Source organism: Ascaphus truei, unplaced genomic scaffold (genome assembly GCF_040206685.1).
Source record: "Ascaphus truei isolate aAscTru1 unplaced genomic scaffold, aAscTru1.hap1 HAP1_SCAFFOLD_926, whole genome shotgun sequence".
Classification (NCBI taxonomy): Eukaryota; Metazoa; Chordata; class Amphibia; order Anura; family Ascaphidae; genus Ascaphus; species Ascaphus truei.
Genome location: NW_027457265.1, coordinates 12,720 through 37,750, shown reverse-complemented (window position 1 = coordinate 37,750; position 25,031 = coordinate 12,720). Strand labels below are relative to the sequence as shown.

At 54.8% G+C, this 25,031-nt stretch overlaps 1 protein-coding gene across 1 annotated transcript in view; it reads right to left on the bottom strand.

Annotated features, from left to right (window-relative positions):
• FAM221B (family with sequence similarity 221 member B) overlaps positions 1 to 21,340 on the bottom strand; it is a gene marked incomplete at its 5' end in the record, with an annotated part of 82,670 nt that extends 61,330 nt beyond the window's left edge. The window contains 2 exons of the mRNA XM_075585090.1: positions 16,320 to 16,465; positions 21,093 to 21,340. Of these exons, the coding sequence (XP_075441205.1) occupies positions 16,320 to 16,465; positions 21,093 to 21,340 (394 nt within the window). The remainder of the gene's footprint in view (positions 1 to 16,319; positions 16,466 to 21,092) is intronic.
• Between the last annotated feature and the right edge of the window lie 3,691 nt (positions 21,341 to 25,031).

Sequence of the window (25,031 nt, the reverse complement as noted above, 5' to 3'; positions counted from 1 at the left end):
AGTGCTAGCAAGTGGAGAGGACCAGGCTGTGAGCCAGGAGTGCTAGCAAGTGGAGAGGACCAGGCTGTGAGCCAGGAGTGCTGGCAAGTGGAGAGGACCAGGCTGTGAGCCAGGAGGGAGTGCTAGCAAGGGGAGAGGACCAGGCTGTGAGCCAGGAGTGCTAGCAAGGGGAGACGACCAGGCTGTGAGCCAGGAGTGCTAGCAAGGGGAGACGACCAGGCTGTGAGCCAGGAGTGCTAGCAAGGGGAGACGACCAGGCTGTGAGCCAGGAGTGCTGGCAAGGGGAGACGACCAGGCTGTGAGCCAGGAGTGCTGGCAAGTGGAGAGGACCAGGCTGTGAGCCAGGAGTGCTAGCAAGGGGAGACGACCAGGCTGTGAGCCAGGAGTGCTGGCAAGTGGAGAGGACCAGGCTGTGAGCCAGGAGTGCTAGCAAGTGGAGTGGACCAGGCTGTGAGCCAGGAGTGCTGTCAAGTGGAGAGGACCAGGCTGTGAGCCAGGAGTGCTAGCAAGTGGAGAGGACCAGGCTGTGAGCCAGGAGTGCTGGCAAGTGGAGAGGACCAGGCTGTGAGCCAGGAGTGCTGGCAAGTGGAGAGGACCAGGCTGTGAGCAAGAAGTGCTAGCAAAGGGAGAGGACCAGGCTGTGAGCCAGGAGTGCTAGCAAGTGGAGAGGACCAGGCTGTGAGCCAGGAGTGCTGGCAAGTGGAGAGGACCAGGCTGTGAGCCAGGAGTGCTAGAAAGTGGAGAGGACCAGGCTGTGAGCCAGGAGTGCTAGCAAGTGGAGAGGACCAGGCTGTGAGCCAGGAGTGCTGGCAAGGGGAGAGGACCAGGCTGTGAGCCAGGAGTGCTAGCAAGTGAAGAGGACCAGGCTGTGAGCCAGGAGTGCTAGCAAGTGGAGAGGACCAGGCTGTGAGCCAGGAGTGCTGGCAAGTGGAGAGGACCAGGCTGTGAGCCAGGAGTGCTGGCAAGTGGAGAGGACCAGGCTGTAAGCCAGGAGTGCTGGCAAGGGGAGAGGACCGGGCTGTGAGCCAGGAGTGCTAGCAAGTGGAGAGGACCAGGCTGTGAGCCAGGAGTGCTAGCAAGTGGAGAGGACCAGGCTGTGAGCCAGGAGTGCTGGCAAGGGGAGAGGACCAGGCTGTGGGCCAGGAGGGAGTGCTAGCAAGGGGAGAGGACCAGGCTGTGAGCCAGGAGTGCTAGCAAGGGGAGACGACCAGGCTGTGAGCCAGGAGTGCTAGCAAGGGGAGACGACCAGGCTGTGAGCCAGGAGTGCTGGCAAGGGGAGATGACCAGGCTGTGAGCCAGGAGTGCTGGCAAGTGGAGAGGACCAGGCTGTGAGCCAGGAGTGCTAGCAAGGGGAGACGACCAGGCTGTGAGCCAGGAGTGCTGGCAAGTGGAGAGGACCAGGCTGTGAGCCAGGAGTGCTAGCAAGTGGAGAGGACCAGGCTGTGAGCCAGGAGTGCTGGCAAGTGGAGAGGACCAGGCTGTGAGCCAGGAGTGCTAGCAAGTGGAGAGGACCAGGCTGTGAGCCAGGAGTGCTGGCAAGTGGAGAGGACCAGGCTGTGAGCCAGGAGTGCTAGCAAGTGGAGAGGACCAGGCTGTGAGCCAGGAGTGCTGGCAAGTGGAGAGGACCAGGCTGTGAGCCAGGAGTGCTAGCAAGGGGAGAGGACCAGGCTGTGAGCCAGGAGTGCTGGCAAGTGGAGAGGACCAGACTGTGAGCCAGGAGTGCTAGCAAGTGGAGAGGACCAGGCTGTGAGCCAGGAGTGCTAGCAAGTGGAGAGGACCAGGCTGTGAGCCAGGAGTGCTGGCAAGGGGAGAGGACCAGGCTGTGAGCCAGGAGTGCTAGCAAGTGGAGAGGACCAGGCTGTGAGCCAGGAGTGCTAGCAAGTGGAGAGGACCAGGCTGTGAGCCAGGAGTGCTGGCAAGTGGAGAGGACCAGGCTGTGAGCCAGGAGTGCTGGCAAGTGGAGAGGACCAGGCTGTGAGCCAGGAGTGCTGGCAAGGGGAGAGGACCAGGCTGTGAGCCAGGAGTGCTAGCAAGTGGAGAGGACCAGGCTGTGAGCCAGGAGTGCTAGCAAGGGGAGAGGACCAGGCTGTGAGCCAGGAGTGCTGGCAAGTGGAGACGACCAGGCTGTGAGCCAGGAGTGCTAGCAAGGGGAGACGACCAGGCTGTGAGCCGGGAGTGCTGGCAAGGGGAGAGGACCAGGCTGTGAGCCAGGAATGCTAGCAAGTGGAGAGGACCAGGCTGTGAGCCAGGAGTGCTAGCAAGTGGAGAGGACCAGGCTGTGAGCCAGGAGTGCTAGCAAGTGGAGAGGACCAGGCTGTGAGCCAGGAGTGCTAGCAAGTGGAGAGGACCAGGCTGTGAGCCAGGAGTGCTAGCAAGTGGAGATGACCAGGCTGTGAGCCAGGAGTGCTGGCAAGTGGAGAGGACCAGGCTGTGAGCCAGGAGTGCTGGCAAGGGGAGACGACCAGGCTGTGAGCCAGGAGTGCTAGCAAGGGGAGACGACCAGGCTGTGAGCCAGGAGTGCTAGCAAGGGGAGACGACCAGGCTGTGAGCCAGGAGTGCTGGCAAGGGGAGACGACCAGGCTGTGAGCCAGGAGTGCTGGCAAGGGGAGACGACCAGGCTGTGAGCCAGGAGTGCTGGCAAGTGGAGAGGACCAGGCTGTGAGCCAGGAGGGAGTGCTAGCAAGGGGAGAGGACCAGGCTGAGCCAGGAGTGCTAGCAAGGGGAGAGGACCAGGCTGAGCCAGGAGTGCTGGCAAGTGGAGAGGACCAGGCTGTGAGCCAGGAGGGAGTGCTAGCAAGGGGAGAGGACCAGGCTGTGAGCCAGGAGTGCTAGCAAGTGGGGACGACCAGGCTGTGAGCCAGGAGGGAGTGCTAGCAAGTGGAGAGGACCAGGCTGTGAGTTTCAGGGTAGGGTTGACGGAGAAACTTATTTCAGATTGCGGCTATTTAGCGGGATTCCAAAGTAATTGGAGACCCCAAAACGTACCCAGGGATCCGGGTTAGATTCCCGGCTACGTTGAAGTGCAGTGCTCCGGTATGTAACTATGTAACTATATGTAACTATGTAAATGGGGTATGAATGTGTCCCTGCAACATACACCAGGGTTCCCCAGTGTAATGAGGGGGTGCCAAGTGTTTGCCCAGACCCCCTAAACCCAGTATAAAGGTTTGGGGTTTACTCCAGCCAAGAATAAGAGGGATTTTATTAAGATAAGGCTGTGGGAGTTTTAAATGTAAAGTTAAAATGCTTAAAGATCCAGTTTGCTGTGTGTAAGGGATACAGGCGAGTGTAAGGGGAACAAGCGAGTGTAAGGGATACAGGCGAGTGGAACAGGCGAGTGTAAGAGATACAGGCGAGTGTAAGGGGGAACAGGCGAGTGTAAGAGATACAGGCGAGTGGAACAGGCGAGTGTAAGGGATACAGGCTAGTGTAAGGGGAACAAGCGAGTGTAAGAGATACAGGCGAGTGTAAGGGATACAGGCGAGTGTAAGGGATACAGGCGAGTGGAACAGGCGAGTGTAAGGGATACAGGCGAATGTAAGGGATACAGGCGAGTGGAACAGGCAAGTGTAAGGGATACAGGCGAGTGTAAGGGATACAGGCTAGTGTAAGGGGAACAAGCGAGTGTAAGGGGAACAAGCGAGTGTAAGGGGAACAAGCGAGTGTAAGGGGAACAGGCGAGTGTAAGGGGAACAGGCGAGTGTAAGGGGAACAGGCGAGTGTAAGGGGAACAGACATGTGTAAGGGGAACAAGCGAGTGTAAGGGGAACAAGCGAGTGTAAGGGGAACAGGCGAGTGTAAGGGGAACAGGCGAGTGTAAGGGGAACAGGCGAGTGTAAGGGGAACAGACATGTGTAAGGGATACAGGCATGTGTAAGGGGAACAGACATGTGTAAGGGATACAGGCGAGTGGAACAGGCGAATGTAAGGGATACAGGCGAGTGGAACAGGCGAGTGTAAGGGATACAGGCGAGTGTAAGAGATACAGGCGAGTGGAACAGGCGAGTGTAAGGGATACAGGCGAGTGTAAGAGATACAGGCGAGTGGAACAGGCGAGTGTAAGGGATACAGGCGAGTGGAACAGGCGAATGTAAGGGATACAGGCGAGTGGAACAGGCGAGTGTAAGGGATACAGGCGAGTGTAAGAGATACAGGCGAGTGGAACAGGCGAGTGTAAGGGATACAGGCGAGTGTAAGGGATACAGGCGAGTGGAACAGGCGAATGTAAGGGATACAGGCGAGTGGAACAGGCGAGTGTAAGGGATACAGGCGAGTGTAAGGGGAACAGGCATGTGTAAGGGGAACAGGCGAGTGTAAGGGATACAGGCGAGTGTAAGGGATACAGGCGAGTGTAAGAGATACAGGCGAGTGTAAGGGGAACAGGCATGTGTAAGGGGAACAGGCGAGTGTAAGGGGAACAGACATGTGTAAGGGATACAGGCGAGTGTAAGAGATACAGGCTGTGAGTTTCAGGGTAGGGTTGACGGAGAAACTTATTTCAGATTGCGGCTATTTAGCGGGGTTCCAAAGTAATTGGAGACCCCAAAAACGTACCAAGGGATCCGGTTAGATTCCCGGCTACGTTGAAGTGCAGTGCTCCGGTATGTAACTATGTAACTATATGTAACTATGTAAATGGGGTATGAATGTGTCCCTGCAACATACACCAGGGTTCCCCAGTGTAATGAGGGGGTGCCAAGTGTTTGCCCAGACCCCCTAAACCCAGTAGAAAGGTTTGGGATTTACTCCAGCCAAGAATAAGAGGGATTTTATTAAGATAAGGCTGTGGGAGTTTTAAAAGTAAAGTTAAAATGCTTAAAGATCCAGTTTGCTGTGTGTAAGGGATACAGGCGAGTGTAAGGGGAACAAGCGAGTGTAAGGGGAACAAGCGAGTGTAAGAGATACAGGCGAGTGTAAAGGGGAACAGGCGAGTGTAAGAGATACAGGCGAGTGGAACAGGCGAGTGTAAGGGATACAGGCGAGTGTAAGAGATACAGGCGAGTGGAACAAGCGAGTGTAAGAGATACAGGCGAGTGGAACAGGCGAATGTAAGGGGAACAAGCGAGTGTAAGGGATACAGGCGAGTGGAACAGGCGAGTGTAAGGGATACAGGCGAGTGGAACAGGCGAGTGTAAGGGATACAGGCGAGTGTAAGGGATACAGGCGAGTGGAACAGGCATGTGTAAGGGGAACAGGCGAGTGTAAGGGGAACAAGCGAGTGTAAGGGGAACAGGCGAGTGTAAGGGGAACAGGCGAGTGTAAGGGGAACAGGCGAGTGTAAGGGGAACAGACATGTGTAAGGGGAACAAGCGAGTGTAAGGGGAACAAGCGAGTGTAAGGGGAACAGGCGAGTGTAAGGGGAACAGGCGAGTGTAAGGGGAACAGGCGAGTGTAAGGGGAACAGACATGTGTAAGGGATACAGGCATGTGTAAGGGGAACAGACATGTGTAAGGGATACAGGCGAGTGGAACAGGCGAATGTAAGGGATACAGGCGAGTGGAACAGGCGAGTGTAAGGGATACAGGCGAGTGTAAGAGATACAGGCGAGTGGAACAGGCGAGTGTAAGGGATACAGGCGAGTGTAAGAGATACAGGCGAGTGGAACAGGCGAGTGTAAGGGATACAGGCGAGTGGAACAGGCGAATGTAAGGGATACAGGCGAGTGGAACAGGCGAGTGTAAGGGATACAGGCGAGTGTAAGAGATACAGGCGAGTGGAACAGGCGAGTGTAAGGGATACAGGCGAGTGTAAGGGATACAGGCGAGTGGAACAGGCGAATGTAAGGGATACAGGCGAGTGGAACAGGCGAGTGTAAGGGATACAGGCGAGTGTAAGAGATACAGGCGAGTGTAAGGGGAACAGGCATGTGTAAGGGGAACAGGCGAGTGTAAGGGGAACAGACATGTGTAAGGGATACAGGCGAGTGTAAGAGATACAGGCTGTGAGTTTCAGGGTAGGGTTGACGGAGAAACTTATTTCAGATTGCGGCTATTTAGCGGGGTTCCAAAGTAATTGGAGACCCCAAAATCTTACCCAGGGATCCGGTTAGATTCCCGGCTACGTTGAAGTGCAGTGCTCCGGTATGTAACTATGTAACTATATGTAACTATGTAAATGGGGTATGAATGTGTCCCTGCAACATACACCAGGGTTCCCCAGTGTAATGAGGGGGTGCCAAGTGTTTGCCCAGACCCCCTAAACCCAGTATAAAGGTTTGGGGTTTACTCCAGCCAAGAATAAGAGGGATTTTATTAAGATAAGGCTGTGGGAGTTTTAAAAGTAAAGTTAAAATGCTTAAAGATCCAGTTTGCTGTGTGTAAGGGATACAGGCGAGTGTAAGGGGAACAAGCGAGTGTAAGGGATACAGGCGAGTGGAACAGGCGAGTGTAAGGGATACAGGCGAATGTAAGGGATACAGGCGAGTGGAACAGGCAAGTGTAAGGGATACAGGCGAGTGTAAGGGATACAGGCTAGTGTAAGGGGAACAAGCGAGTGTAAGGGGAACAAGCGAGTGTAAGGGGAACAGGCGAGTGTAAGGGATACAGGCTAGTGTAAGGGGAACAAGCGAGTGTAAGGGGAACAAGCGAGTGTAAGGGGAACAGGCGAGTGTAAGGGGAACAGGCGAGTGTAAGGGGAACAGGCATGTGTAAGGGGAACAGACATGTGTAAGGGATACAGGCATGTGTAAGGGGAACAGACATGTGTAAGGGATACAGGCATGTGTAAGGGATACAGGCGAGTGTAAGAGATACAGGCGAGTGGAACAGGCGAGTGTAAGGGATACAGGCGAGTGTAAGAGATACAGGCGAGTGGAACAGGCGAGTGTAAGGGATACAGGCGAGTGGAACAGGCGAATGTAAGGGATACAGGCGAGTGGAAAAGGCGAGTGTAAGGGATACAGGCGAGTGTAAGGGGAACAGGCGAGTATAAGGGGAACAGGCAAGTGTAAGGGGAACAGGCGAGTGTAAGGGGAACAGGCATGTGTAAGGGGAACAGGCGAGTGTAAGGGGAACAGGCGAGTGTAAGGGGAACAGGCGAGTGTAAGGGGAACATGCGAGTGTAAGGGGAACAGGCGAGTGTAAGGGGAACAGGCGAGTGTAAGGGGAACAGGCGAGTGTAAGGGGAACAGGCGAGTGTAAAGGGAACAGGCGAGTGTAAGGGGAACAGGCGAGTGTAAGGGGAACAGGCATGTGTAAGGGGAACAGGCATGTGTAAGGTATACAGGCGAGTGTAAGGGATACAGGCGAGTGTAAGGGGAACAGGCGAGTGTAAGGGGAACAGGCGAGTATAAAGGGAACAGGCGAGTGTAAGGGGAACAGGCGAGTATAAAGGGAACAGGCGAGTGTAAGGGGAACAGGCGAGTATAAAGGGAACAGGCGAGTGTAAGGGATACAGGCGAGTGTAAGAGATACAGGCGTGTGTAAGGGATACAGGCGAGTGTAAGGGGAACAGGCGAGTGTAAGGGGAACAGGCGAGTATAAAGGGAATAGTTTAGGGTTACACTCTATTTCATACACCAAAAAACAGTAACACATTTTAGCAGCAGAATGTATGAAAGTATATTTTATTAAGCAGCAGAATGTATGAAAGTATATTTTATAAAGCAGCAGTGTTTTAAAATATGTTTGACTTTTATACATGAAGCATAAGGCAGGGTCTTTCATCTCCTAGCCACCAGGGCGTTGGTGCCGGTGAGTCTAACCCTAGGTCCATAGATGAGAGGGACACTAGTTATCAGGGGTGTGTCACGGTGGACTAGTTCTTATTAACACTTTTATATTTTTGGGATTCTCGACAAGGCGAGCAAAATAAATTGTGATTTATTTCCTTGATAGACAAACAAACGACAACCTCAGAGTACACTTAATAAACACTTACTGGGATGGGGAAACAAAATAAATTGTCCTTTGAACGAAAGATGTAAAAACAAAGTCTCTGGGTTAAAATCCTTTTGGCTAGGGCGCAACTTTCCTGCCCAATATCTCGGCCAAATGTAAAAAGTTCATTCTGGTTTGTTGGGGTTCGTTCCGAGATCCCCAGCGCTAACGAATTCCTGAAGTAGGGGTACATCCTTGGTTACGATGTTTTAACCCCTTGTGTTCTGCAACCGCTGCCGCTGTACTTGTACAGGATCTTGTACCGCGCTTGAAGAAATCATGAATCACATAGGGGATAGCTCGGCAGGCAGGTTTATAGGGTTGACAGTCCTATCCCTAACATATGTGCACAATCCCCTCCGTGGGAACATTTAACCCACCAATCCCCGATTTGCCCGAAGTTTGACGAACGGGCAAAAAGGGCTTTCCGGTTTGCAGAGTGCATGTGCCAGCTTGACACCTAGGTGGTTTACCATACCGGGGGTCCACCCCATACCTGGCGACTCTCAGTCTGGGGTTTGGTTCCAAAGTGTGAATGGCTCATGCCGAGTACCGGGATCTGGCACTCAGCAACATCCCGGCCATTTTCACACTTTGTATCTCTTAGGCTTTTCAACCCTGTACTTCACTATACTCGGAGTCTCCCACTTAGCAGGGGCTCTTAGAAGTACTAAGAGAAAAATACCCTCAGCTCATTCACCCTTTGCATATTTGCATACTAAAGGATTTTTCCCGGGCTCACAGAAAAAAGCTTTCCTACCTGCACATTTAAAGCCAACAGTAAAATACATTGTGTTCTGTTTGTGCCACCGGAATAAACTTTATATGTGGGTGCATGGTTTCTTTATTCTGAGCTGCACTCCAAAAATCAGAGTGCTAGCTCCCTCCGTTCACAAGTTAGTGTACTTAATTGAAAGGGCTATGATGTGAGGTCCATAGTTAACCTACTTCCAAGTCAATATATTTCCCCCCTTTCAATTTAAGACGCTAACAAGGAAAGAGATTACATTTTGACAGAATCCACTTCAGTTTAAACCGCCAGCCACTTATTCAATTGGCCTTGCGGTTACGAGGTCTAGTGCTTAGAAATGGATACCTATCTTCAAATCGGCCCTCCCATACACAGCCACGCGTCTTCAATCTGCGCTTGGTTCAGCGCTCACAACGCCATCTTGTGTCTGAAATGCTAACAGCACACTTTGTATTCATTCTTATTACCAGTCAGGGAATAGACTGCAAAACGGGGACAATAAAGGGGGTGCAGGGGAAAACACATCAGGGTAATGCACATGCATTTAACCCCTTCACTCCCAATGCGATATAGGGTTAATCAGCTGGGTATAGTGCCTTTATTAATGGCCTGATTAACCCTTTCATCGCCACCGTGTGAAAGCCATTTAAATAAGATGGTTGTGTAAATACAGGCCATCCTGGCAAACTGTCACCTCCTGAGACAGAGCGGCCCCAGCACTGCAGGAGCTTTGCATGACAACTAAGCAAGATGGCGGTTTTGTCGCACATGCCCAGTGCCACGCTGAAGCTAGAGGTGCCAGGTTTCACAAACCTGGCAAAGTGTGTGAGTGGCTAGAGATGAAGTTCTCACACTGCGGATTGGCTGTAATACTACAGGGATGACTTTGAAAAGGTTATAAAAAAAAGTGAGCAGCCAGCCCAGGGAGCAGCCAGCCCAGGGAGCAGGTTTTCCCCAGTGAGCAGACAGCCCAGGGAGCAGGTTTCCCCCAGTGAGCAGCCAGCCCAGGGAGCAGGTTTTCCCCAGTGAGCAGACAGCCCAGAGAGCAGGTTTTCCCCAGTGATTCAATGGGATTCAATGTTTTTGCCAAGATTTCCAAGTTCTCAAGATCCTAAGTCCTAGGAGTTCTAAGTGACTCCAAGGCCATAGAAGCCTTGCGCAGACAGCAAGGAAACAGGTACTGGACTTTAAGCAGAACATTTCCTACAGTAAGTCAGACTTTCAGCACCATTTGGAGTGAAAAGTGCGGGAGCTGCTGGAGGCTCGGGCTGATTTGATCTTGTAACAGGGTGAATAAACGTCACCAGCACTATGCCTGGCAGACCTATGTTTAAGTCTGTAGTGCAGCAGTGACAGGGTGAATAAACGTCACCAGCCCTATGCCTGGCAGACTTATGTTTAAGTCTGTAGTGCAGCAGTGACAGGGTTAACATTCAGCTGGGAAGGGTTTGTCAATTAGTCTGGTCCCAGCTGCCGCATCAAGGAGCTTTAAAAACCCCAGGCTGCGCACACACATGCAGCCTGTCTGACCCAGTGAGAGATACTGAGGGAAAACTACTGCTAAGGTGTGTCTTCACTATGCATTTTTGATGCACTGTTTTGCTATACTGTTACCCTGGACTTTGAACAGTCCCTGTTGGGAAAGGGCAAAGCCCTTCTCAGGACTTATTCTCTGTTTGCTCTATATGCTGAAAAGAAGCTGTTTTGTTTTTGTGTGCCATATTTTTAAGGCTCAATAAATAAGCCTTTTCAAGAAACCCACATGTGGTTGCATGTACCCTGCAACATATGGTGTCAGAAGTGGGGTGTCCGGAGGCCCCTGCAGTTGAAGGGCCACACACAAAAAAAAAAAAAAAATGGAAGAATGTTTTAAAAAGTTTCTGTGCGAGCAGACCAGACAGCAGGGACTGTTAATGCAGGAGCAGGCCAGACAGCAGGGACTGTTAATGCAGGAGCAGGCCAGACAGCAGGGACTGTTAATGCAGGAGCAGGCCAGACAGCAGGGACTGTTAATGCAGGAGCAGGCCAGACAGCAGGGACAGTTAATGCAGGAGCAGGCCAGACAGCAGAGACTGTTAATGCAGGAGCAGGCCAGACAGCAGGGACTGTTAATGCAGGAGCAGGCCAGACAGCAGGTACTGTTAATGCAGGAGCAGGCAAGACAGCAGGGACTGTTAATGCAGGAGCAGGCCAGACAGCAGGGACTGTTAATGCAGGAGCAGGCCAGACAGCAGGGATTGTTAATGCAGGAGCAGGCCAGACAGCAGGGACTGTTAATGCAGGAGCAGGCCAGACAGCAGGGACTGTTAATGCAGGAGCAGGCCAGACAGCAGGGACTGTTAATGCAGGAGCAGGCCAGACAGCAGGGACTGTTAATGCAGGAGCAGGCCAGACAGCAGGGACTGTTAATGCAGGAGCAGGCCAGACAGCAGGGACTGTTAATGCAGGAGCAGGCCCAACTACAGTCAGAGAGAGATGAAAGACTATTGCAGCAGCAAACCCAGCTCCTAACCCAGCAGCAGGCAGCACAGGATGAGCGGATGGCCAGGTTGCTGACCCAATTCCAAGGGTCTGCCAGTCCAGAACTTGCGAACAAACCCCCCGGTCCTCCTGAGGAAAATGGCTCAGAACGAGGATCCAGAGGCTTTTCTACTGACATTTGACAGGTGTGTCATGTCTGTTATACTATACTAACCGAGGTGTCTGATAGCGCTCACAGGTGTCCTTGTGACGGTCGGGGGAGCCAGCCTCCCATAATAAAGGTGAAGCCCGGCTGGCTGCCCCAATACGGCGTAGTGGCCGCCTGTGTGAGGCTTGTTTTGGCCGCTGTAAGTAATGTTTTGTGTAACTGTGACGGTGAGGGGGTAACCTGGCTCACAAATAATGGTCAAGCCCACTTGGTTGCCCCTGAGTCATGTGGTGGGGTCCTAGAGTGTAAGCTCTTGGACCCGGCTGTTGTGTATGTATTGATATGCATTGTATGAGAATAGGCGACAATAAAGAATGTTTGTGTTTTTGCCTTTCCAGCAGGGGTGCCAGCGAGCAGAGATTGCGGGACTATGAGTTTCAGGGGGGGGGGGGGGTTGTAGAGAAAGTCTTTACAGATTGTGACTATATAGCGGGGTCCCCGAGTTACTGGATACCCCAAACATTTAGCCGGGAATCAGGTGAGATTCTTGGATAAATTGAAGCACAATGCTACGGTCAAAATCCTACCCTGGAAACTTTCTTGCAACTCACCGACAGAACTGGAATCAGTGCCCGCCCAGCTTTAGCACTTCACCGGCAAATCGGTGATAGGCTGGCAGAGAAATTCCCACACTGATTGGTTATAGTGTTTTGTGAATGGGACTGAAACTCCTATAATAAACCCTGCATCCAATCAGGACGTCAGATTGTAAGCGCCAAGACAGCAGCGGCAAATTCAATATCCCAAAAAGACGCTCTGTGAGAAATAGACGCGAGGCGGCTTCAGAGATTTCAAGGCAAGACATTGTCTAAGTACTGCTTTTCAGGGGCCAAGTTCTGAAAACAGAACGTGGCGGTCCCGTCTGGGACTGTGCTGAAGCGAGTTCCAGGACTTTGTGAGAACCTCCCGGTCATTGGAAGGACTTGTAAAGACTGTGTCTTCTGAGCCATTGTACCTAGGAAAGATTAGTTTGATAGCCCAGACCCCCAGTAAGTGTGTTCTCTCCTGTATTTTGTAATCCATTTGTGCGTACGTCTGTTTCTAAGGAATACACGCGATTTATTTTATTCCTCGGTTTTGCTCAGGGATATGATCCCGGTATTAAGGTGTTAAAAGACCTGGCCTCCTGTGACAGTAACCCCTTCCAGGACAGAGCGAATCTCTGTCTGATGTCTGGGAGGGGGAACACTGTATAAAATGGGGGCTGGGGATTGTACATTACAGGAAAGCCCTTTTATCCCCCCTGTTAGGGTGTAGCATGTTCCCCATACAGTCTGTAAGGCAGCCAGTACTGTACATTACGTTATAAGCATTTCTCTGTATGCAGACCCAGTCATTCACTTGGCTGAGCTGCTTACATAGAAATGCCGGATCGGGACAGAGGGCTGGGGGAGGCATGGAGAGTGGGGAAGGGGTGAGTATCAGGTCCCGGGACGGGCTCCCAGCGGGGTAGAGACCTTGTTCCCCGCAGACACTGAGGCGCTTCCCAGCGAGAGGCCAGTTGGAATGATTGTGCTCTGGGTGCAGGGATTGTGTATCTGCTATGCGTGTTCTGGGAACCCTGGGACCCTCTGCACTGATGGAGGTCCTCGTGTTCCCAGAACCCACCCGGGTATCAGAGTAACATTGTGTAAATGGAGTCAGTGACTCCCATAGTGGGTGGGCAGTATCCCAGGTATAAGAGCGTGGCTTTTGGGTTGGGCCCCTAGTGGTTCTGGGGGGGTAACTACTCTGCTAGCAAGGGATGTTTTGGGCACATTTTTGCCCTAGCCCGGGCAGGGACACATTGGCGGTCAGCAGGACCGCGGCACGTACCCAGAGGCGGAGTCTGGATAGACTCAGTATACCGTGTCCCTCTGTTTTGCGTACCGATTGTTTGGCGCTCCAGCGTGACCAGACCTCTCCATGACGGACGTCCGTCACATGGTATATCTCACCCGCGCTGTACCTGTCCTGTGCCCGCGCTGTACCTGCCCTGTGCCCGCGCTGTACCTGTCCTGCGCCCGCGCTGTACCTGTCCTGCGCCCACGCTGTACCTGCCCTGTGCCCGCGCTGTACCTGCCCTGTGCCCGCGCTGTACCTGCCCTGTGCCCGCGCTGTACCTGCCCTGTGCCCGCGCTGTACCTGTCCTGCGCCCGCGCTGTACCTGCCCTGTGCCCGCGCTGTACCTGTCCTGTGCCCGCGCTGTACCTGTCCTGTGCCCGCGCTGTACCTGTCCTGTGCCCGCGCTGTACCTGTCCTGTGCCCGCGCTGTACCTGTCCTGTGCCCGCGCTGTACCTGTCCTGTGCCCGCGCTGTACCTGCCCTGCGCCCGCGCTGTACCTGCCCTGTGCCCGCGCTGTACCTGTCCTGTGCCCGCGCTGTACCTGTCCTGTGCCCGCGCTGTACCTGTCCTGTGCTGTACCTGTCCTGTGCCCGCGCTGTACCTGTCCTGTGCCCGCCCTGTACCTGTCCTGTGCTCGCGCTGTACCTGTCCTGTGCCCGCGCTGTACCTGTCCTGTGCCCGCGCTGTACCTGCCCTGCGCCCGCGCTGTACCTGCCCTGCGCCCGCGCTGTACCTGCCCTGTGCCCGCGCTGTACCTGTCCTGCGCCCGCGCTGTACCTGCCCTGTGCCCGCGCTGTACCTGTCCTGTGCCCGCGCTGTACCTGTCCTGTGCCCGCGCTGTACCTGTCCTGTGCCCGTGCTGTACCTGTCCTGTGCCCGCGCTGTACCTGCCCTGTGCCCGCGCTGTACCTGTCCTGTGCCCGCGCTGTACCTGTCCTGTGCCCGCGCTGTACCTGTCCTGTGCCCGCGCTGTACCTGTCCTGTGCCCGCACTGTTCCTGTTCTTTTCTGTACCTCTTCTCTATGTTCTGTACCTGTGCCCGGATGTTCGGTACTTTACCTGTGTTCTGTACCTCTTCTCCGTGGTCTGCACCTGTCCCTGTGATATGTACCGGTTCCCCAGGTTCTGTATCTGTTCCCTGTGTTCTGTACCTGTTTTGTACTGGTTCCCCAGGTTCTGTACATGTTACTCTGGTTCTGTACCGGTTCCCCAGGTTCTGTATCTGTTCCCCAGGTTCTGTACATGTTACTCTGGTTCTGTACCGGTTCCCCAGGTTCTGTATCTGTTCCCTGTGTTCTGTACCGGTTCCTCAGGTTCTGTATCTGTTCCCTGTGTTCTGTACCGGTGCCCCAGGTTCTGTATCTGTTCCCTGTGTTCTGTATCTGTTCTGTACCGGTTCCCCGGGTTCTGTATCCCTTTCCCGTGTTCTGTATCTGTTCTGTACCGGTTCCCCAGGTTCTGTATCTCTTTCCCGTGTTCTGTACCTGTTTTGTACCGGTTCTCCAGGTTCTGTACATGTTACTCTGGTTCTGTACCGGTTCCCCAGGTTCTGTACATGTTACTCTGGTTCAGTACCGGTACCCCGGGTTCTGTACCTGTTTTCCAGGTTCTGTACATATTACTCTGGTTCTGTGCCTGTTCCCCAGTGTTCTGTACATGTTACTCTGGTTCTGTACCGGTTCCCCAGGTTCTGTGCCTGTTCCCCAGTGTTCTGTACATGTTACTCTGGTTCTGTACCGGTTCCCCAGGTTCTGTACCTGTTCCCAGTGTTCTGTAAATGTTACTCTGGTTCTGTACCGGTTCCCCAGGTTCTGTACCTGTTACTCTGGTTCTGTACCTGTTACTCTGATTCTGTACCGGTTCCCCAGGTTCTGTGCCTTTTCTCCAGGTTCTGCACATGTTACTCTGGTTCTGACCTGTTCCCCGGGTTCTGTACCTGTTACTCTGGTTCTGACCCGGTTCCCCAGGTTCTGTACATGTTACTCTGGTTCTGTACCTGTTCCCCAGGTTCTGTACCTGTTCCCAGTGTTCTGTACATGTTACTCTGGTTCTGTACCGGTTCCCCAGGTTCTGTACCGGTTCCCCAGGTTCTGTACCGGTTCCCCAGGTTCTGTACCGGTTCCCCAGGTTCTGTACCTGTTCCCAGTGTTCTGTACCTGTTCCCCAGGTTCTGTACCGGTTCCCAATGTTCTGTACATGTTACTCTGGTTCTGTACCGGTTCCCAATGTTCTGTACATGTTACTCTGGTTCTGTACCGGTTCCCCAGGTTCTGTGCCTGTTCCCCAGTGTTCTGTACATGTTACTCTGGTTCTGTACCGGTTCCCCAGGTTCTGTACCTGTTCCCAGTGTTCTGTAAATGTTACTCTGGTTCTGTACCGGTTCCCCAGGTTCTGTACCTGTTACTCTGGTTCTGTACCTGTTACTCTGGTTCTGTACCGGTTCCCCAGGTTCTGTGCCTTTTCTCCAGGTTCTGCACATGTTACTCTGGTTCTGACCTGTTCCCCGGGTTCTGTACCTGTTACTCTGGTTCTGACCCGGTTCCCCAGGTTCTGTACATGTTACTCTGGTTCTGTACCGGTTCCCCAGGTTCTGTACCTGTTCCCAGTGTTCTGTACATGTTACTCTGGTTCTGTACCGGTTCCCCAGGTTCTGTACCGGTTCCCCAGGTTCTGTACCTGTTACTCTGGTTCTGTACCGGTTCCCCAGGTTCTGTACCTGTTCCCAGTGTTCTGTACCTGTTACTCTGGTTCTGTACCGGTTCCCCAGGTTCTGTACCTGTTCCCAGTGTTCTGTACATGTTACTCTGGTTCTGTACCAGTTCCCCAGGTTCTGTACCTGTTACTCTGGTTCTGTACCGGTTCCCCAGGTTCTGTACCGGTTCCCCAGGTTCTGTACCAGTTCCCCAGGTTCTGTACCTGTTACTCTGGTTCTGTACCGGTTCCCCGGGTTCTGTACCGGTTCCCCAGGTCCTGTACCGGTTCCCCGGGTTCTGTACCGGTTCACCAGGTTCTGTACTGGTTCCCCAGGTTCTGTACCTGTTCCCTGGGTTCTGTACCGGTTCCCCGGGTTCTGTACATGTTACTCTGGTTCTCTACCTGTTCCCCGGGTTCTGTACCGGTTCCCCGGGTTCTGTACCGGTTCCCCGGGTTCTGTATCGGTTCCCCGGGTTCTGTACCTGTTTGCAGGGCTCTCACTGCAGCGTCAGTCTCAGTTTGGAAGATTTCTTTCACTTTGCCTTTGAAGTACTCGGCGTTCGTGGCTCTTGCCGTGGCTCTTGCCGTGGATGGAAGCTCTGTGCTGGGACGATGCTCCTGGTGTATACTAACAGCAGGGGAGCAAGAGTCAGTATAACATGCACAAAACACCCACCGCAGGGTGACACGGAGACACAGGGACACGGGGACACGGGGACACAGACAGAAGGGACACAGGGACCTTCAGTGTGACATGGACAAGAGCTCTGTGATCCATGTCCTTCTCAACCACACGGGGACACGGGGACACGGGGACACGGAGACAGGGACACAGGGACAGAGAGACACAGGGACAGAGAGACACAGGGACAGAGAGACACAGGAACAGAGAGACACACAGGAACAGAGAGACACACAGGGACAGAGAGACACACAGGGACAGAGAGACACACAGGGACAGAGAGACACACAGGGACAGTGAGACACAGGGACAGAGAGACACACAGGGACAGAGAGACACACAGGGACAGAGAGACACACAGGGACACAGAGACACACAGGGACACAGAGACACACAGGGACACAGAGACACACAGGGACACAGAGACACACAGGGACACAGAGACACACAGGGACACAGAGACACACAGGGACACAGAGACACACAGGGACACAGAGACACACAGGGACACAGAGATACACAGGGACACAGAGACACACAGGGACACAGAGATACACAGGGACACAGAGACACAGGGACAGAGAGACACAGGGACAGAGAGACACAGGGACACAGGGACACAGAGACACAGGGACAGAGAGACACAGGGACACAGGGACACAGAGACACAGGGACAGAGAGACACAGGGACAGAGAGACACAGGGACACAGGGACACAGAGACACAGGGACAGAGAGACACAGGGACAGAGAGACACAGGGACAGAGAGACACAGGGACAGAGAGAAACAGGGACAGAGAGACACAGGGACAGAGGCACAGGGACAGAGAGGCACAGGGACAGAGAGACACAGGGACAGAGAGACACAGGGACAGAGAGACACAGGGACAGAGAGACACAGGGACAGAGAGACACAGGGACAGAGAGACACAGGGACAGAGAGGCACAGGGACAGAGAGGCACAGGGACAGAGAGGCACAGGGACAGAGAGACACAGGGACAGAGAGACACAGGGACAGAGAGACACAGGCACAGAGAGACACAGGGACAGAGATACACAGGGACAGAGAGACACAGGGACACAGATACACAGGGACACAGAGACTCACAGGGACACAGAGACACACAGGGACACAGAGATACACAGGGACACAGAGATACACAGGGACACAGAGATACACAGGGACACAGAGATACACAGGGACACAGAGATACACAGGGACACAGAGATACACAGGGACACAGAGATACACAGGGGCACAGAGATACACAGGGACACAGAGACACGGGAACAGAGAGACACGGGAACAGAGAGACACGGGGACAGAGAGACACGGGGACAGAGAGACTCGGGGACAGAGAGACACGGGGACAGAGAGACACGGGGAAAGAGAGACACAGGGAAAGAGAGACACAGGGACACAGAGACACAGGGACAGAGAGACACAGGGACAGAGAGACACAGGGACAGAGAGACACAGGGACACAGATACACAGGGACAGAGAGACACAGGGACAGAGAGACACAGGGACAGAGAGACACAGGGAACGAGAGACACAGGGAGACAGAGATACACAGGGACACAGAGATACACAGGGACACAGAGATGCACAGGGACACAGAGACACGGGGACACAGAGACACGGGGACAGAGAGACACGGGGACAGAGAGACACAGGGACACAGAGACACAGGGACAGAGAGACACGGGGACAGAGAGACACGGGGACAGAGAGACACAGAGACACAGGGACAGAGAGACACAGGGACAGAGAGACACAGGGACAGTGAGACACAGGGACAGAGAGACACAGGGACAGAGAGACACAGGGACAGAGAGACACAGGGACAGAGAGACACAGGGACAGAGAGACACAGGGACAGAGGGACACAGACACAGAGGGACACACAGAGACAGAGACAGAGGGATACAGACACAGAAGGACACACAGAGACAGAGACAGAGGGACACACAGAGAAAGAGACAGAGGGACAGACAGAGACAGAGGGACACAGACACAGAGGGACACAGACACAGAGGGACACACAGAGACAGAGACAGAGGGACACAGACACAGAGGGACACACAGAGACAGAGACACACAGACACAGAGGGACACAGACACAGAGGGACACAGACACAGAGGGACACACAGAGACAGAGACAGAGGGACACAGAGACAGACACAGAGGGACACAGACACAGACACAGAGACAGAGGGACACACAGAGACAGACACAAAGGGACACAGACACAGACACAGACACAGAGGGACACAGACACAGAGACAGAGGGACACAGACACAGAGGGACACAGAGACAGAGACAGAGGGACACAGACACAGAGGGACACACAGAGACAGAGGGACACAGACACAGAGGGACACACAGAGACAGAGGGACACAGAGGGGGACACAGAGACAGAGGGACACAGAGAGGGACACAGAGAGGGACACAGAGGGGGACACAGAGAGGGACACAGAGGGGGACACAGAGACAGAGACAGAAATGGCTGAATAAGTCTGACCTCTACTTCAGGGAGACACAGGAGGTACCTCTGGCCCATCAAGTATTTTCCCTGCACCCCAGTGACACGGTGACTCCCTGCAACTTCCTGTGCCCCCTGCTATGTTACTCCCTGTGACTTCCTGCAACTCCCTGTGCCCCCGGCTATGTTACTCCCTGTGACTCCCTGCAACTTCCTGTGCCCCCTGCTGTTACTCCCTGTGACTCCCTGCAACTTCCTGTGCCCCCTGCTATGTTACTCCCTGTGACTCCCTGCAACTTCCTGTGCCCCCTGCTATGTTACTCCCTGTGACTCCCTGCGCCCCCTGCTATGTTAATCCCTGTGACTCCCTGCAACTTCCTGTGCCCCCTGCTATGTTACTCCCTGCAACTTCCTGTGCCCCCTGCTATGTTACTCCCTGCAACTTCCTGTGCCCCCTGCTATGTTACTCCCTGTGACTCCCTGCAACTTCCTGTGCCCCCTGCTATGTTACTCCCTGTGACTCCCTGCAACTTCCTGTGCCCCCTGCTATGTTACTCCCTGTGACTCCCTGCAACATCCTGTGCCCCCGGCTATGTTACTCCCTGTGACTCCCTGCAACTTCCTGTGCCCCCTGCTATGTTACTCCCTGTGACTCCCTGCAACTCCCTGTGCCCCCTGCTATGTTTCTCCCTGTGACTCCCTGCAACTTCCTGTGCCCCCTGCTATGTTACTCCCTGTGACTCCCTGCAACTTCCTGTGCCCCCTGCTATGTTACTCCCTGTGACTCCCTGCTATGTTACTCCCTGTGACTCCCTGCGCCCCCTGCTATGTTACTCCCTGTGACTCCCTGCAACTTCCTGTGCCCCCTGCTATGTTACTCCCTGTGACTCCCTGCGCCCCCTGCTATGTTACTCCCTGTGACTCCCTGCAACTTCCTGTGCCCCCTGCTATGTTACTCCCTGTGACTCCCTGCGCCCCCTGCTATGTTACTCCCTGTGACTCCCTGCGCCCCCTGCTATGTTACTCCCTGTGACTCCCTGCAACTCCCTGTGCCCCCTGCTATGTTACTCCCTGTGACTCCCTGCAACTTCCTGTGCCCCCTGCTATGTTACTCCCTGTGACTCCCTGCGCCCCCTGCTATGTTACTCCCTGTGACTCCCTGCAACTTCCTGTGCCCCCTGCTATGTTACTCCCTGAGACTCCCTGCAACTTCCTGTGCCCCCTGCTATGTTACTCCCTGTGACTCCCTGCAACTTCCTGTGCCCCCTGCTATGTTACTCCCTGCAACTCCCTGTGCCCCCTGCTATGTTACTCCCTGTGACTCCCTGCAACTCCCTGTGCCCCCTGCTATGTTACTCCCTGTGACTCCCTGCAACTTCCTGTGCCCCCTGCTGTTACTCCCTGTGACTCCCTGCAACTCCCTGTGCCCCCTGCTATGTTACTCCCTGTGACTCCCTGCAACTTCCTGTGCCCCCTGCTGTTACTCCCTGTGACTCCCTGCAACTTCCTGTGCCCCCGGCTATGTTACTCCCTGTGACTCCCTGCAACTTCCTGTGCCCCCTGCTATGTTACTCCCTGTGACTCCCTGCAACTTCCTGTGCCCCCTGCCCTGTGACTCCCTGTTCCCCTGCCTTGTGACTCCCTGTGCCCCCTACCATGTGACTCCCTGTGACCCTTGCCTTGTGACTCCCTGTGCCCCCTGCCCTGTGACAATCTTCCTGTGCCCCCTGCCCTGTGACTCCCTGTGCCCACTTACCTGTAACTCCCTGTGCCCCCTACTCTGTGATTTCCTGTGACCCCCGCCCTGAAACGGTCCCCCTGTGCCACTGCCCCGTGACTCCCTGTGTCCCCTGTCTTGTGAATCCCTGTGCCCCCTGTCCTGTGCCCCCTGCCTTGTGACTCACTGTGCCCCTGCCCTGTGACTACCTGTGCCCCTGCCCTTTAACTCCCTGTGCCCCCTGCCCTGTGACTCCCTGTGCCCCCTGCCCTGCGACTCCCTGTGCTCCCTGCCCTGTGACTCCCTGTGCCCCCTGCCCTGTGACTCCCTGTGCCCCCTGCCCTGTACAGTTCACGGGTAGTTACCGCTGTTTGCATTGGTTTCTGTTTGTTTCTTGCACACAGACGGCCTGGATTTTGCCCCTGCTTGGGGCTTGTCTGGCCTGGATTTTGCCCCTGCTTGGGGCTTGTCTGGCCTGGATTTTGCCCCTGCTTGGGGCTTGTCTGGTCTGGATTTTGCCCCTCCCGGGGATGGTGTCTTTTTTTCCATTGCGGGGGTCTCTCTCCGCTTTGGAGGGGGTCTCCTTAGATGCTTTTGCCTGCCCTGAAGGTTTTCATGCCCTGGCTGGTGGTATTTCTGGGGCAGTAACTTGATCTTTTTGTACCCCAGCCGGGGGTGACTCCTGAGCAGTTTCTGCCCCTCGGCGGGTGTCCACCCTGGTCTGCAGGGGTCTCCCTCTGTTCCCCAGTGCTGGGCGCGGGGCTGGCATCGGTCCCCGCTGAGTGTCACAGAATGGGACGGACACACAGTCTGTGTACAGGTAACACAGTGTACAGGTAACAGTTACCTGGAGACCAGGCTGGGCTGACACTACTCATTGTGACATTTGGGAGAGAGAGAGGGGGGGGGAGAGACACAGAAAGAGGGGGGCGTGGGGGAGGGAGAGACAGAGAGAGAGGGGGGGGAGAGGGAGGGGGGCGGGGGAGTGAGAGAGACACAGAAAGATAGGGGGGGCGTGGGAGGGAGGGAGAGAGAGAGGAGGGCGGGGAAGGGAGAGAGGGAGGGAGGAGGGGGGCAGGGGAGGGAGAGAGACACAGAGAGAGGGGGCGCGGGGGAGAGAGAGAGAGGGAGGGTGGAGGGGGCGGGGGAGGGAGACAGAGGGAGGGTGGAGGGGGCGGGGGAGGGAGAGAGACGTAGAGAGGAGGGGGCGGAGAAGGGAGACAGAGAGAGAGAGGGAGGGAGGAGGGGGACGGGGGAGTGAGAGACACAGAGACAGAGGGGGTGGAGGGAGGGAGGGGGAGGGAGAGAGACACAGTGTGAGAGAGGGGGGAGAGATGCAGAAAGAGAGTTGGGGCGAGGGAGGGAGAGAGACACAGAGAGATAGGGAGCGCGGGGGAGGGAGACAGAGAGAGAGGGAGGAGGGGGGAGGGGGAGAAACAGACAGAGGGAGGAGGGGGAGAGAGAGAGAGGGAGGGAGGAGGGGGGAGGGGTAGAGACAGACAGGGGTAAGGCGGGGGAGGGAGAGAGACACAGAGAGAGGAGGGGGCGGAGGAGGGAGAGAGACACACAGAGAGAGAGAGAAGTGGGGTGGGGGAGGGAGAGAGACACAGAGAGAGAGGGGGGCGCGGGAGAGAGAGAGACAGAGAGAGGGAAGGAGGAGGGTGGGGCAGGGGAGGGAGAGAGAGAGACAGAGAGGGGGGGTGGGGGAGGGAGAGAGACACAGAGGGAGGAGGGGGCGTGGGAGGGAAAGAGGGAGGGGAGGGAGAGAGACACAGAGAGAGAGGGGTGAGGTGGGGGAGGGAGAGACAAAGAGAGACGAGGGGGGCGGGGGTGTGAGAGAGACAGAAAGATAGGGGGGTGCGGGGGAGGGAGAGAGAGAGAGAGGAAGGAGGAGGGCGGGGAAGGGAGAGAGGGAGGAGGGGGCAGGGGAGGGAGAGAGACACAGAGAGAGAGAGGTGGGCGCGGGGGAGAGAGAGAGAGACAGAGAGAGGGGGGGGGAGAGAGTCAGAGGAGACATTCACTGTGTATCTCTGTCCTAGAGGAGACCTGCACTTTGTATCTCTGTCCCAGAGGAGACCTGCACTTTGTATCTCTGTCCCAGAGGAGACCTGCACTGTGTATCTCTGTCCCAGAGGAGACCTGCACTGTGTGTCTCTGTCCCAGAGGAGACCTGCACTGTGTGTCTCTGTCCCAGAGGAGACCTGCACTGTGTGTCCCTGCCCCAGAGGAGACCTGCACCGTGTATCTCTGTCCCAGAGGAGACCTGCACTGTGTGTCTCTGTCCCAGAGGAGACCTGCACCGTGTATCTCTGTCCCAGAGGGGACCTGCACTTTGTATCTCTGTCCCAGAGGAGACCTGCACTTTGTATCTCTGTCCCAGAGGAGACCTGCACTTTGTATCTCTGTCCCAGAGGAGACCTGCACTGTGTATCTCTGTCCCAGAGGAGACCTGCACTTTGTATCTCTGTACCAGAGGAGACCTGCACTGTGTATCTCTGTCCCAGAGGAGACCTGCACTGTGTATCTCTGTCCCAGAGGGGACCTGCACTTTGTATCTCTGTCCCAGAGGAGACCTGCACTGTGTATCTCTGTCCCAGAGGAGACCTGCACTTTGTATCTCTGTCCCAGAGGAGACCTGCACTGTGTATCTCTGTCCCAGAGGAGACCTGCACTTTGTATCTCTGTCCCAGAGGAGACCTGCCCTGTGTATCTCTGTCCCAGAGGAGACCTGCACTGTGTATCTCTGTCCCAGAGGAGACCTGCACTGTGTATCTCTGTCCCAGAGGGGCCCTGCACTTTGTATCTCTGTCCCAGAGGAGACCTGCACTGTGTATCTCTGTCCCAGAGGAGACCTGCACTGTGTATCTCTGTCCCAGAGGGGACCTGCACTTTGTATCTCTGTCCCAGAGGAGACCTGCACTGTGTATCTCTGTCCCAGAGGAGACCTGCACTGTGTATCTCTGTCCCAGAGGGGACCTGCACTTTGTATCTCTGTCCCAGAGGGGACCTGCACTGTGTATCTCTGTCCCAGAGGAGACCTGCACTGTGTATCTCTGTCCCAGAGGGGACCTGCACTTTGTATCTCTGTCCCAGAGGGGACCTGCACTGTGTGTCTCTGTCCCAGAGGAGACCTGCACTTTGTATCTCTGTCCCAGAGGAGACCTGCACTGTGTGTCTCTGTCCCAGAGGAGACCTGCACTGTGTATCTCTGTCCCAGAGGAGACCTGCACTTGGTATCTCTGTCCCAGAGGAGACCTGCACTGTGTGTCTCTGTCCGAGAGGAGACCTGCACTGTGTATCTCTGTCCCAGAGGAGACCTGCACTGTGTATCTCTGTCCCAGAGGAAACCTGCACTGTTTATCTCTGTCCTAGAGGAGACCTGCACTGTGTATCTCTGTCCCAGAGGGGACCTGCACTTTGTATCTCTGTCCCAGAAGAGACCTGCACTGTGTATCTCTGTCCTAGAGGAGACCTGCACTGTGTATCTCTGTCTGAGAGGAGACCTGCACTGTGTATCTCTGTCCCAGAGGAGACCTGCAATGTGTATCTCTGTCCCAGAGGAGACCTGCACTGTGTACCTCTGTCCCAGAGGAGACCTGCACTGTGTATCTCTGTCCCAGAGGAGACCTGCACTGTGTATCTCTGTCCCAGAGGAGACCTGCACTGTGTATCTCTGTCCTAGAGGAGACCTGCACTCTGTATCTCTGTCCTAGAGGAGACCTGCACTGTGTATCTCTGTCACAGAGGAGACCTGCACTGTGTATCTCTGTCACAGAGGAGACCTGCACTGTGTATCTCTGTCCCAGAGGAGACCTGCACTGTGTATCTCTGTCCTAGAGGAGACCTGCACTGTGTATCTCTGTCCCAGAGGAGACCTGCACTGTGTATCTCTGTCCTAGAGGAGACCTGCACTGTGTATCGCTGTCCCAGAGGAGACCTGCACTGTGTATCTCTGTCCCAGAGGAGACCTGCACTGTGTATCTCTGTCCCAGAGGAGACCTGCACTTTGTATCTCTGTCCCAGAGGAGACCTGCACTGTGTATCTCTGTCCTAGAGGAGACCTGCACTGTGTATCTCTGTCCCAGAGGAAACCTGCACTGTGTGTCTCTGTCCCAGAGGAGACCTGCACTGTGTATCTCTGTCCCAGAGGAGACCTGCACTGTGTATCTCTGTCCCAGAGGAGACCTGCACTGTGTATCTCTGTCCCAGAGGAGACCTGCACTGTGTATCTCTATCCCAGAGGAGACCTGCACTTTGTATCTCTATCCCAGAGGAGACCTGCACTTTGTATCTCTGTCCCAGAG